At 46.6% G+C, this 13,218-nt stretch overlaps 1 protein-coding gene across 1 annotated transcript in view; it reads left to right on the forward strand.

Annotated features, from left to right (window-relative positions):
* Positions 1–12,541, forward strand: part of LOC143768219 (gastrula zinc finger protein XlCGF66.1-like) — a 241,914-nt gene extending 229,373 nt beyond the window's left edge. The window contains exons 2-5 of the mRNA XM_077256912.1: positions 11,675–11,824; positions 11,960–12,139; positions 12,222–12,345; positions 12,429–12,541. Of these exons, the coding sequence (XP_077113027.1) occupies positions 11,684–11,824; positions 11,960–12,139; positions 12,222–12,345; positions 12,429–12,541 (558 nt within the window). The 5' untranslated portion in view covers positions 11,675–11,683. The remainder of the gene's footprint in view (positions 1–11,674; positions 11,825–11,959; positions 12,140–12,221; positions 12,346–12,428) is intronic.
* The last annotated feature ends 677 nt before the right edge of the window (positions 12,542–13,218 follow it).

The following is a 13,218-nucleotide window of genomic DNA, read 5'->3' on the forward strand; positions in this document are numbered from 1 at the left end:
CCACCCTAGGCTCATACTCGAGTCATTAAGTTTTCCCTGTTTTTTTGTGGCAAAATTAGGAGTCTCGGCTTATACTCGAGTATATACGGTATGTGTTATTATAGTAGAAATGAATGAAAACTGTATTATAAATAAGAGTGATAAATATGACAATGACATTTATGAAAGTATTAGAAGTATGTTAAAAATATTAAAATAATTAAGATCCCCAATGAACAGACCAATAACGTATTATGAATATGACAACAATCTGTTATAATAAATAATACAATTTATGAAGTCAGAAAGGAGGTCACAAAAACACATCTGTGATTTCGCTGAGTCCATTTGGAGTAAGGGTGTTTAGTTTATAAATCCAAACGATTTCTTTCCGATGTAGTTGTCCAATGCGATTCTGAACCTGAGGGGAAATCTCCTCCGTGGGGAATATTTTCCGTTGTTTGTCATCTTTATTGTGTTCGATGGTGCAGTGGCGTGAAAGCCCATGTTTGAGAAAACCCTACTGAATATTGGAACGGTGTGAGTTCAGCCTTTTGTGGAGGAGTTGGGTGGTCCTTCCCACATATACATTCTGACATTAGCATATAATCACATAGATGACATAACTGGTGGAACATGACATGGGACTTTTGATATGGAAAATTTCACCTGTAGAAATAAGGGTGAATTCAGAGAGACCATGGCAGATCGCATGACAACATAGACAATTTGTCAGATCGCATGTAATGACTTTATTCGGAAGACACGCCACTTTTAGTGAATCTTCCATCTTCTTTTTTTTATCTTTCTTGGTGCTAGGACATTTTTTAATGATGGAGCTCTATTCGAAATGTCAAAAACGGATTGCTAGGTAATGTATTTCCACTCCAGCTGTCTGACATACTCAAAATGCTCCTCCAGAGTACGTGAGTAAGGCCAGAGACACACTGGTGCGAGATACGGCCGAGTCTCGCTGGTTAAAAGCAAGCTGTGGCACCGGCACTCTGGAGCGGAGTGTGCAGCTCCATGTATTGCTATGCAGCTGCACGCTCCGCTCCGGAGTGCAGGTGCCACAGCTTCCTTTTAACCAGCGAGACTCGGCCGTATCTCGCACCAGTGTGTCTCCGGCCTGACTCAATATATCATCCAGGTAAACTACCGCAAATCTACCCACCAGTGAGTAAAAAATATAATTAATGACAGTTTCAAAGACTGCCGGAGCATTGGTTAATCCAAATGGCAGCGTCAAATGTTCAATCTGCCCCTCAGGTGTATTGAATGCGGTCTTCCATTCGTCACCATGGCGTATACGTATAAGGTTATATGCCTCTCTCACGTTAAGTTTGTAAAATCATTTATCTCCAGGTAATTGGCTAAACAAGTCAGGTGTAAGGGGTAAAGAATAGGGAAGGTGAGCTCTGATTTTATTAATCTCTCTGAAGTCCAAGCACGGACGCAGCCCTCCATCCTATTAACAAAAAAACCCCACAGTGACTGGAGAGGTGCACGGCCGTATATGACCCTGAGGCCGGGGTCACACTTGTGAGAAACTCGCACAAGTCTCGCACCTCTATACCTGGCACTGCCGCTGGTGCTTAGGACCTGTGCGGCTGCATGTATTTCTATGTAGCTGAACGTTTCGGTCCGAGTGCCGGGTATTGAGGTGCAAGACTCATGCGAGTTTCTCACAAGTGTGACCCAGGCCTTAGCCAGACACTGGAAGGGAGTAAGTAAGTGAGATTTCGGCATTTTAGCTCCTGGTATGGAGTCGATAGCACAATCATATGTCGCCATATACTAGAAGTCCGGTAACTGGTAATAATTCCCTCATGTGTGGGGTCTATTTGTCTCCAGAGAAATCACACGTTACAGTCCACACATAACACTGTGTAGAAAAGGCGGCGCGAGGTAATTGTGCCAGTAGTGAGGGGGAATAATGGCGGGAATGTCACTGACTGAGGAGAAGTTTCCATGTAGGGTCTTCACTCTGGATATCATTCCCTGAGGCCCCTGATCATGTGACCCCTGACTCCTCCCCTCCTGTGACCTCATCACAGGTCCTGTGCACCAAACATACCCACCACACACAGTAAAATCGTCTCATAGTACTGCCATACCCCCACACACAGTATAATGTTCCTACAGTACCGCCAAACCCCCATATACAGTATAATGTTCTCACAGTACCGCTATCCCACCACACACAGTATAATCTCATAGTACCACCATACCCCCAAACACAGTATAATGTTCTCACAGTACCGCCATCCCACCACACACAGTATAATGTTCCTATAGTACCTCCATCCCTCCACACACAGTATAATCTTCTCATAGTACCGCCATAGCACCACACACAGTATAATGTTCCTACAGTACCTCCATCCCACCACACACAGTATAATCTTCTCATAGTACCGCCATACCCCCACAAACAGTATAATGTTCTCACAGTAACGCTATATCCTCACATACAGTGTAAAGTTCCCACAGTACCTCCATCCCAACACACAGTATTTTGATCCCACAATAGTGGTTTCCCACAGACACAGGATAATGTTTCCACAAGACTGGCATCCCCCTCACACACAGTATAATGTCCCTCACAGTACTGCCATCCCCCCACTCTCTAATGTTCCCACAGTACTGCTCCATACATGCACAATATGGTACCATCCACCTCACTGACTACCTCCGACCACCGACAATTAATGAAATATTCACTTAGCCTCATTCTTGATGTAAATACTGATGAACCCAGGATCTATGAGATATTTACCATACGATAGTTGAATAGGCAGGAGTGTATAATCCAAAACGGTAGCTCACTCGGTTGCTATGATGCCTATGAATTGACAGGGCTCAGTGGGGTGTGGTATTGGTCACCCTCTCCTTTCCATCATCACAATTTCAGCGATATCCACATTCCCATGACGGTGATACCGCTGAATAGATTAGTGAATTAGGGATTCGAAAGCTCGTGATCCACCATTCAGCCTTCGCCTGTGAGTCTGAGACTCCGTGCACTGCAGGCACAATGACGTCACTACATCACACCTGTAGTATGGAGCCTCAGTACTCACACTGCACAGACCAGAGCAGCGCACCTCAGGAACCGGATTGGCTGGGTAGTGTGCGTTTCTTTTTTCAAATATCAGGAATTGTGGGGGCATCATATTAAGAGAAGAGCTGTTGGGACTCTTATACTGAATGGCTGTTAGCGGCCATTATTCTGGGGTTGTGGTGGACTGTAAATCCCTCCACACTGAGTAGGGGTTTTTATTTTGAGTAGTAGGTTGTGGTGACCATAATTAGAGATGAGCGAATATGTTCGGAAAACAATCGCCAAACATAAATGCGGCACGAATATGGTACATTCAGATTCATGATTGGTAACACAAGCATTTTTCTTAAGATCGGAAAAAGTCAGTAACCGTCGGTAAAATACAGAAGCTGGCAACACATGTGCCGCTTTTAGTAAAATCACAGCAACCAATGTGGGAGACTGGGGTTCAAATCCTGGCTCTGCCCTGTTGGACATAATATATCAGTAGTGATCCATAACACTATGGTGCCTACCTCAATAAACATGAGTGTCAGGAGCAAAGAGAGTCCTGTCAGCTCAGACGACGCCTGGATTAACAAGGTCCTCATTAGATGTCGAGGAACTAGGACAATCTGATGATAAATGGGATACTGGACCAAACCATACATGGACAAGGCTTGATAACCTGGATCTGGTGAAATGCTACTGGAGCACCCCCACATGAAGGCAATGGGGTACTCGGTACCGGGTCCTTCGGTGCGAGGGATGTCACGGTGGCCCGACCCGGTCCGTGGCCCTTTGAGGGGTGTCCAATAAAAGGAATAATCTTTATGGGAAATGTTCGTGATGCCACCTGTGGTATTCGATCAGGGTAACCAACGCTGCTTAGGGGTCCACTGGGGTGATGTGATGGCAGCTAGGTGGTATACCTTCCCACAGGTGAAGTGTATCCCCAGGGCTTACCAGAAGTGTAGGTGGTGATGGTGGATGATGTAAGGCGCAGTGAAGAACAAAGACACAAGGTTGCAGTCTCTTTACCTTTACTGAATCACCAGATCACAGGGTAGGCAGAGTCCAGCCGGTCTGTAGGCAAATCCAGAGTCCCGTTATCCAGGTGGAAATCAGTAGCCTTCTTCTAGCGCCTGTGTGTTGTAGTACCTCCCTGCTGAGCTTCTCGGTAAGGTCCTCACAACTGTTGTAGATGTTCTGGATGTTATGTCTTCCTCTCTGTCCCCCAGATGGTATGGATAGGACAAACCCGTATGACTGATGGCCTGAGGCTTTTTACAGGGACCCTAGAGACATACCTCCCAACCGTCCCGGATCCCGCGGGACTGTCCTGATTTTGACAGTCAGCCCCGGGATCCCAGGAGGGACATTAGTTGTCCCGCACTGGTTGGGAGGTGTACATATCACTCAGTCCCTGAGCCCCTGCACCCGCCCGCAGAGAACTGCAGCATATTGGCTGCTCTGTGCGCATAGGCTCAGGACCTGTGATGAAGTCACAGGATGGGAGAAGTCAGGGGGTCACATGATCGGGAGGACCTCCGTGTACAGGACTCTGCTAGTTGTCATGACGCTGGAAGGTAAGCATGTGTGAGGTCAGGACTGGAGGTGTTTACAGTGTGGATGTAGCAGAGCCGTGTGTGTACAAGGTGTGTGGATCGGAGCAGCGTGTGCAATGTGTATGGAGCGGAGCCGTGTGTGTGTACGAGGTGTACGGAGCGGAGCCGTGTGTGTATAAGGTGTATGGAGCGGAGCCGCATGTACAAGGTGTATGGAGCGCAGTCGTGTGTGTATGAGGTGTACGGAGCGGAGCCGTGTGTGTACGAGGTGTACGGAGCGGAGCCACATGTGCAAGGTGTATGGAGCAGAGCCGTGTGTGTACGAGGTGTACGGAGCCGTGTGTGTATGAGGTGTATGGAGTGGAGCCGCATGTACAAGGTGTATGGAGCGCAGTCGTGTGTGTACAAGGTGTACGGAGCGGAGCCGTGTGTGTATGAGGTGTACGGAGCGGAGCCATGTGTGTGCAAGGTATATGGAGCAGAGCAGCGTGTGCAATGTGTGCGGAGCTGTGTGTGTACGAGGTGTACAGAGTGGAGCCGTGTGTGCGAGGTGCACGGAGAGGAGCCGTATGTGTATGAGGTGTACGGAGCGGAGCCATGTGTGTGCAAGGTATATGGAGCAGAGCAGCGTGTGCAATGTGTACGGAGCGGAGCCGTGTGTGTACGAGGTGTACAGAGTGGAGCCGTGTGTGCGAGGTGTACGGAGTGGAGTCATGTGTGTATGAGGTGTACGGAGCGGAGCCGCATGTGCTAGGTGTATGGAGCGCAGTCGTGTGTGTACGAGATGTATGAAGCGGAGCCGCAAGTGCAGGGTGTATGGAGCGCAGTCGTGTGTGTACGAGGTGTACGGAGCGGAGCCGCATGTACAAGGTGTATGGAGCGCAGTCGTGTGTGTATGAGGTGTACGGAGCGGAGCTGTGTGTGTACGAGGTGTATGGAGCGGAGCCACATGTGCAAGGTGTATGGAGCGCAGTCATGTGTGTACGACGTGTATGGAGCAGAGCCATGTGTGTACGAGGTGTACGGAGTGGAGCCGTGTGTGTACGAGGTGTACGGAGTGGAGCCGTGTGTGTATGAGGTGTACGGAGCGGAGCCGTGTGTGTACGGAGCAGAGCCGCATGTGCAAGGTGTATGGAGCAGAGTCGTGTATGTACAAGGTGTATGGAGCGGAGTCGCATGTGTACGAGGTGCACGGAGCGGACTCTGGCTGTCAGATCGGAGCAGATATTGCTCCTCGCTCTGACACTGACTGGCACAGGCGACACAGAGGTCTTTATCAGTGGCGTATCACAGCTGCAGCGACATGAGCAGTCAGCGGCACAGCTGGATGACACCATTCAGCGCCGTGGGAGTGGAAGCTGCCGGCTGCTGCGAGGGAGCGCGGTGAAAGGTGTCTGTTTGTAGTGATGGAGAAGGCAATGATGGGGGTGGGGTAACCATGTGTGGCCATTATACTGCACCCAGCATTGTGTTGGGCCATTATACTGTACCCAGCATTATGTGTGGCCATTATACTATACCCAGCATCGTGTGGGGCCATTATACTGTATGGACCATCACGTGGGGCAAGTATACTGTACGCAGCATCATGTGGGGCCATTATACAGTATGGAGCGTCGTGTGGCCAATGGCCATTGTACAGTATGGAGCGTCGTGTGGCCAATGGCCATTGTACAGTATGGAGCGTCGTGTGTGGCCATTGTACAGTATGGAGCGTCGTGTGTGGCCATTGTACAGTATGGAGCGTCGTGTGTGGCCATTGTACAGTATGGAGCGTCGTGTGTGGCCATTGTACAGTATGGAGCATCGTGTGTGGCCATTGTACAGTATGGAGCATCGTGCGTGGCCATTGTACAGTATGGAGCGTCGTGCGTGGCCATTGTACAGTATGGAGCGTCGTGCGTGGCCATATTTTTTTGTTCATAAATATTGTTAACGAAACATTGTGATCAGAAGTGCTAAATGGGTGTGGTTGGGGCGTGGCTAGTTGTGAAATGGGTGTGGCCTAAAATTTGCTACGCGCGCCGCTGACTTTGTCCCTCTTTCCCTTCCTTGAAAGTTGGGAGGTATGCCTAGAGACACCCAGCCCCCACAAGTTGCCACCATGCCTCCTGGGTATATGGTCGGGCAGTCAACGTGGAATTAACTGTTCTGCCAGTCTCTGAAGTAAAGCGTAGAGACTATTACTCCCTCGGTATCCTGGCTACCGGCTTCTGCGCCTCAGAAAGGAGCAGTTTGTTCCTGGCTGATCTCCCTCTGATATTCCTCTCCTGTGCTCTGATTTCCTGCACACTCTCTGCAATAGGCTCACTTTTTAGTGTCTTTTCCCAGGAGTTGCAGCACTTCATGACAGCAGAGCTCCTCTCCCTCTGTCTTCCTGACAGGAACTCAACTCTTAACCCTTTTTCCATCCAGACCAGGATGTTATATAGGGGAGTTCACCTTAAACAGGCTTAGAGCTCCCCCTTCTGGTCTGGAGTGTGAACATGTTGCATGCATTGTGTTTACCTGGTGAGAAGATCTCCTTTATTGCCTTCAGACGTAATATCACTCCCCCTAGAGGAGAATAATATTACTGCAGCAACCAAGACCCTGTGGCGCTGCACTACTATAACAGCAGACCAAATGAGAGCGGATACATGAAGCGTATGAGGAAACTCTGGATCTGAAGAGACAATTTGCATATTTCCCAGAGGAGCATTGCGGCTTTAAGTCTCCTCACCTCGACATGCTTATCATGTCACTCTCTGCAAGGAGAAACTATACTTCTTGGATCCCGGTCTGACGCCTCTCAATCAGCCAAACCAGATCTCCACTTTGCACTGACGAGGGGTAGTACCCCGAAATACAGTATCTGCAAATTGAGATTCTGGTTTGGCTATTATCCTAAGTCATGTGACAAGGCTCATTAACCCCTTCCCGACATGTGACGGTATAGTACGTCACATGTCGGGACCCCCGCTTTGATGTGCGCTCCGGCGGTGAGCGCACATCAAAGTCGCGACATGTCAGCTGTTTTTTACAGCTGACATGTGCGCGCAATAGCGGCGGGTGAAATCGCGATCACCCGCCGCTATTAACTAGTTAAATGCCGCTGTCAAGCGCAGACAGCGGCATTTAACTACCGCATCCGGCCGTGCGGCCGGATATGAGCGCATCGCCGACCCCCGTCACATGATCGGGGGTCGGCGATGTGTCAGGAAGGTAACCATAGAGGTCCTTGAGACCTCTATGGTTACTGATTGCCGGTGGCTGTGAGCGCCCCCCTGTGGTCGGCGCTCACAGCACACCTGCAAATCTGCTGTGTAGCAGCGATCTTATGATCACTGCTGCATAGCAGAGCCGATCGGGCTGTGCCTGCTTCTAGCCTCCCATGGAGGCTATTGAAGCATGGCAAAAGTAAAAAAAAAAAGTTTTTAAAAATGTGAAAAAAATAAAAAAAATATAAAAGTTTAAATCACCCCCCTTTCGCCCCAATCAAAATAAATCAATAAAAAAAAAACCCAACCTACACATATTTGGTATCGCCGCGTTCAGAATCGCCCGATCTATCAATAAAAAAAAAGCATTAACCTGATCGCTAAATGGCGTAATGAGAAAAAAATTCGAAACGCCAGATTTACGTTTTTTTGGTCGCCACGACATTGCATTAAAATGCAATAACGGGCGATCAAAAGAACGTATCTACACCAAAATGCTATCATTAAAAACGCCAGCTCGGCACGCAAAAAATAAGCCCTCACCTGACCCCAGATCACGAAAAATGGAGACGCTACGAGTATCGGAAAATGGCGCAATTTTGTTTTGTTTTGTTTTTTGCAAAGTTTGGAATTTTTTTTCACCACTTAGGTGAAAAATAACCTAGTCATGTTAGGTGTCTATAAACTCGTAGTGACCTGGAGAATCATAATGGCAGGTCAGTTTTAGCATTTAGTGAACCTAGCAAAATAGGCAAGCAAAAAACAAGTGTGGGATTGCACTTTTTTTGCAATTTCACTGCACTTGGAATTTTTTTCCCGTTTTCTAGTACACGACATGCTAAAACCAATGATGTCGTTCAAAAGTACAACTCGTCCCGCAAAAAATAAGCCCTCACATGGCCAAATTGACGGAAAAATAAAAAAGTTATGGCTCTGGGAAGGAGGGTAGCGAAAAACGAAAATGGAAAAACGGAAAAAGCTCCGGGGGTGAAGGGGTTAAAGGGTCGACATTGACTGTTAGGATTGCTACCTCCAATAGGTGGCACTAGAGTTCTAGTCTTCTTCCTCTCTGAAGAGACAATTTGCAATATCATAAAGAGAAAGCATTTATCACTTCTTGAGATGGATCAACTGAACTGCAGATCCACCCCATATGAAGACCTGGAAAAACATGTGCAACCCCCTGAAGATCCTGATCCAACCCTGCAGCTAGAGAGCACTGCACCTGGTCTGAAAGAGAAGATCTTAGATGACCTAAATACCATCAATACCAGAGATCGACTGTGAAGGCTCAGCAAAGAAACACCACCAGACAGTATGCTAGAGGATGCTAATAGAGCAGCTATTGCATCAATACCTACCACCACCATAACTCAAACTAATAACCTGATCTATGCTACTGCCTCATCATGGAAATGCTTGGCTATACAACCAGCAAGAACAACAGAAGTATGTGCCCCCTTGGAAAAGAAGAATGTAGACAAAGATCAAGGTGCCACGAAGGGAAGTCGGCCAACTATCAGAAATACAGAAGTGTGTAAAGATGAAGAATAAGACCAAGCTGGACAAGTACAAAGGCCTGACTCCAACTGAAGAGACTGCTAAACAAAGGCTCACAGCACTTGCTTCAACACTAGGGAGATACATTAGAGAAGCTGAGGCCAAGAATAAAATGCCCTGTTCTCCAAAGAACCATCCAAAGTGTACTCCCAACTAAGGAGGAACAGCACAAAGGCAGCAACTCCACCAATAGCAGAGACTGAACAATACTGGAGGAACATATGGGAGAAGGAAAAACACACCACCAGTGCAATGTGGCTGCAATATTTGAGAATGAAACACAGCAACCACCTAGAGCAAGAACCAGTCACCATTACAGAAGCAGACATCCAACAGTGGGTCAAGAACATGAAGAGCTAGACAGAACCTGGCCCAGACATTATCCTCACCTACTGGCTAATGAAATTCACAGTGGTACATGAACGCATGGCAAAGCAGATGAACCAACTGCTAGAAGCAGGCCACCACCCAGCTTGGCAAACACATGGAAGAACAATGCTGATCATGAAGAATCCTCACAAAGGAACATTTCCATCCAACTACCGCCCAATAAGATGCCTTACAACACCATGGAAACTTCTGTCAGGCATCATAGCCACCAAGCTACAGAACCATATGAACCAGTACATGAATCCAGCTCAGAAAGGCATTGGGACTGACACCAGAGGCTCTAAGCACCAGCTCCTAGTAGATAGAGCAGTCTCTGAAGACTCAAGATCCAGACAGACCAATCTCAGCACAGCCTGGATTGACTACAGGAAAGCCTATGACTCAATGCCACACACGTGGATCTGTGAATGCCTGGCTTTGTACAATGTCAACAGGAAATTAAGAACCTTCCTCAGAAACTCAATGGGGCTATGGAGAACAACATTGGATGTAAACTCAAGACAACTAGCACAAGTGACCATCAAGTGTGGCATATAACAAGGTGGTGCACTGTTCCATTTGCTGTTCTGCATAGGCTTGAATCCCCTCAGTCAGATAATTACTAACGGTCCCATACACATGAGATAAGAGTTGGCTGAACGGTCATTTGGCAGACGGCCATCTCTCCTGACTCCCCCATACACACAAATATTCCAGCTTTCCTGTGGTCTGTATGAGAGAGTCGCCTCCAGACTCCTCTAGCGGAGGATTATCTACAGGAAGAATAAACGGATTATCCTATGAAATTCAGGATGTCAGATCCTTCTCTGCCCTGACATCATCTGTTGGGAGGCCCCCAAATACATTATATGGTTGGCCAAACCCCCAAAATCAGTGCATTCCTGTAACTTTAGTCTAATGTGTATGGGGGCGGTGAAAGGTAACTTATTGGATGCTGCCTCTGGCCCGGCCTAATAGACCTTCGTACATTGCAGCCCCGCCATTATTAGGCATGTAAGTATCGTAATAACTAGGCCGCCCCATACTGTCAAGTACTTGGAGGCGGGGGGCATTCAGCCAGACTGTCACACCTTCTTAGATGTCATGTTTGCTTTTCACAGCATCAAGTGGTTAAACTGCCAGGGTTTTTGTTGAAGCCTCATCTGTACCGTCTCTGCGGTATAAAACATCTATGTTGTGGTGCACAAAATTTTTTTCTTTTTAATAAATGTTGAACATGTTAAAAATTATAAAATGTGTCTTCTGCTTTTTCTTTTTACAAGAATTGTTGGAGCCAATTTCCTTTTGAAACATTTTAATATGTTTTTTTTTTTCTGGTGTTTTTCCTGTAATATAGGAAAGCCTAAGGCCAGAAATAAACCCCATAAATCACTGTACATGGAGACTTTGGGATCAGATCATTTCTGTCGTCGTTGATTGTGGAAACAAAAAGCTTTTATTAAAGCTTCAAACTTCTGTGTGTGAATCAGACCTGAGATCTAACGTGATAGAAGATTACAGTGCGGGGAAGACGGGAAACCTTCATATAGGCGGCCGGTGGGGATGGAGACAGTGACGGACTCTGGCCAAATATGTTTCTAGAGCCATAGTAGAAGATGAAGATGTCATCCTCATCATGAAGTAGTTATTTCTCATGTCGTGTGTAATGAATATCTCCTGCAGTATTGCTAATGCCGATTCCAGTGTTGGTAAATGAGACGAGAATTAGCGTTATGGAAGATGAGTCTATGAGAAACGTATTCAGCTGCCGACTCCGAGGGAGAAACTGCTTGTTGTCTGTGGCCTAAATATATAGGTTTTATTAGTAGATAAAAAGAAGAAAACTAAATACTGTAAAATAATAAATCTCCTCATATCTTTCCCTTATTATATCCAGTAATTGTATTATTACACAGGATTTTTATGATGATACATCGGCTCATCTTATCATTCAGGTCTCTACAATGTTGCATCCTCTCAGTGAAGATCTTCTGTATAAGAGAATTTTTCTTATTTACCCATCAAGGATGGATATGGACAGGGACAAGATGGTGGAGAATATATTACACCTCATCCTAGAGATCCTCTTCCGGCTTACTGGAGAGGTGAGAGATTCTGATGACGTCACATACACATTACATCATTCTTATCTATGGGAATAACAAATGGACAGAACTGGAGAGGTGAGGACTCTGGAAATGTCTGTAGTGAGATTTATTAATGTGTCTCTCCATAATCAGGATTACACAGTAGTGAAGAAGACCTCTTGTGATCGCTGTCAGGACCCTGTGTCTGAGGAATGGGAAAGACTCCTGAGCCCAATCACGGGGTCTCCACCTCACCCCCTGATCCATGAGGACATCAATGACCAGAAGATCCTAGAACTCACCTACAAGATGATTGAACTGCTGACTGGAGAGGTGACACTGCTGGGAATGCTGGGACATTATACAGTAACACTATGAAGGGATCGGGGGATGACGGTATCATTGTATGTGTCAGGTTCCCATAAGGTGTCAGGATGTCGCCGTCTATTTCTCCATGGAGGAGCGGGAGTATTTAGAAGGACACAGAGATCTGTACAAAAACGTCATAATGGAGGTTCCCCAGCCCCTCACATCTCCAGGTAATAGACAGGACTAAATACATACAGCCTATAATTATCTGTATGTAAAGAATGAATTCAGACCCTGTATGTGTTTCCTCCAGATCTATCCAGTAAGATGACAACACCAGAGAGATGTCCCCATCCTCTTCTTCCACAAGACTGCAAGCATGACCGCGTATGCCGAGTAGGGTCTTTTCCTACGTATGTAACCTAACCACCAGAAACTGCCCACCGACCCAACCCCTTTCCTTAAATAAAAACATAACCAATTATTAATTTGGATATTTTGGCCACAGCGGCCAACCTTTATTAACAAAATTAACATAAACATAAATACAACAGTATAAATTCGAGGGGAGGGTTCTTGGAGCTAAAAAGATCTGGCAAAACCCCACAAAAGAAGATCGACCACCATATTACCCTCAGCCGTGAAAACCAGCTCGAGGGCACCGTACATCCCGTTCCGGGAAGAGAAAAAACCACCAACAGCTCCCAGGGTAAAAACCCCGTCCAGAGCCCATACCAAAAATGCCAGATCCAACCCCACCACATTTTAAATTGCCAGCAATTATGCTCCAATTCCTTCCCCCAACCAATCAGCGTCAACTCCAAGAACCCCCACCCCCCCACCGCCACTGTGACAATAAACGAATAAAATGTAAATAATGAACCAAACACCCGCATACAAATTGAAATCCCAAACCCCCAATTTTTTTTTTTTTTTTTTATAACTATACATAAATATATAACTTCCCTCGCCATATTGATATATAAACTCTTCACGACAATTCCCCCCCCCCATTAAAAAACCCCCTAAGCACAAGCCAACAAGGGAGGGTGGGTGGGTCTGCTTCCTGAATTAAGGTAGGGAATGGCGGTTTTCCCGCACTT

Source organism: Ranitomeya variabilis, chromosome 4, assembly GCF_051348905.1.
Source record: "Ranitomeya variabilis isolate aRanVar5 chromosome 4, aRanVar5.hap1, whole genome shotgun sequence".
NCBI classification, from domain to species: Eukaryota; Metazoa; Chordata; class Amphibia; order Anura; family Dendrobatidae; genus Ranitomeya; species Ranitomeya variabilis.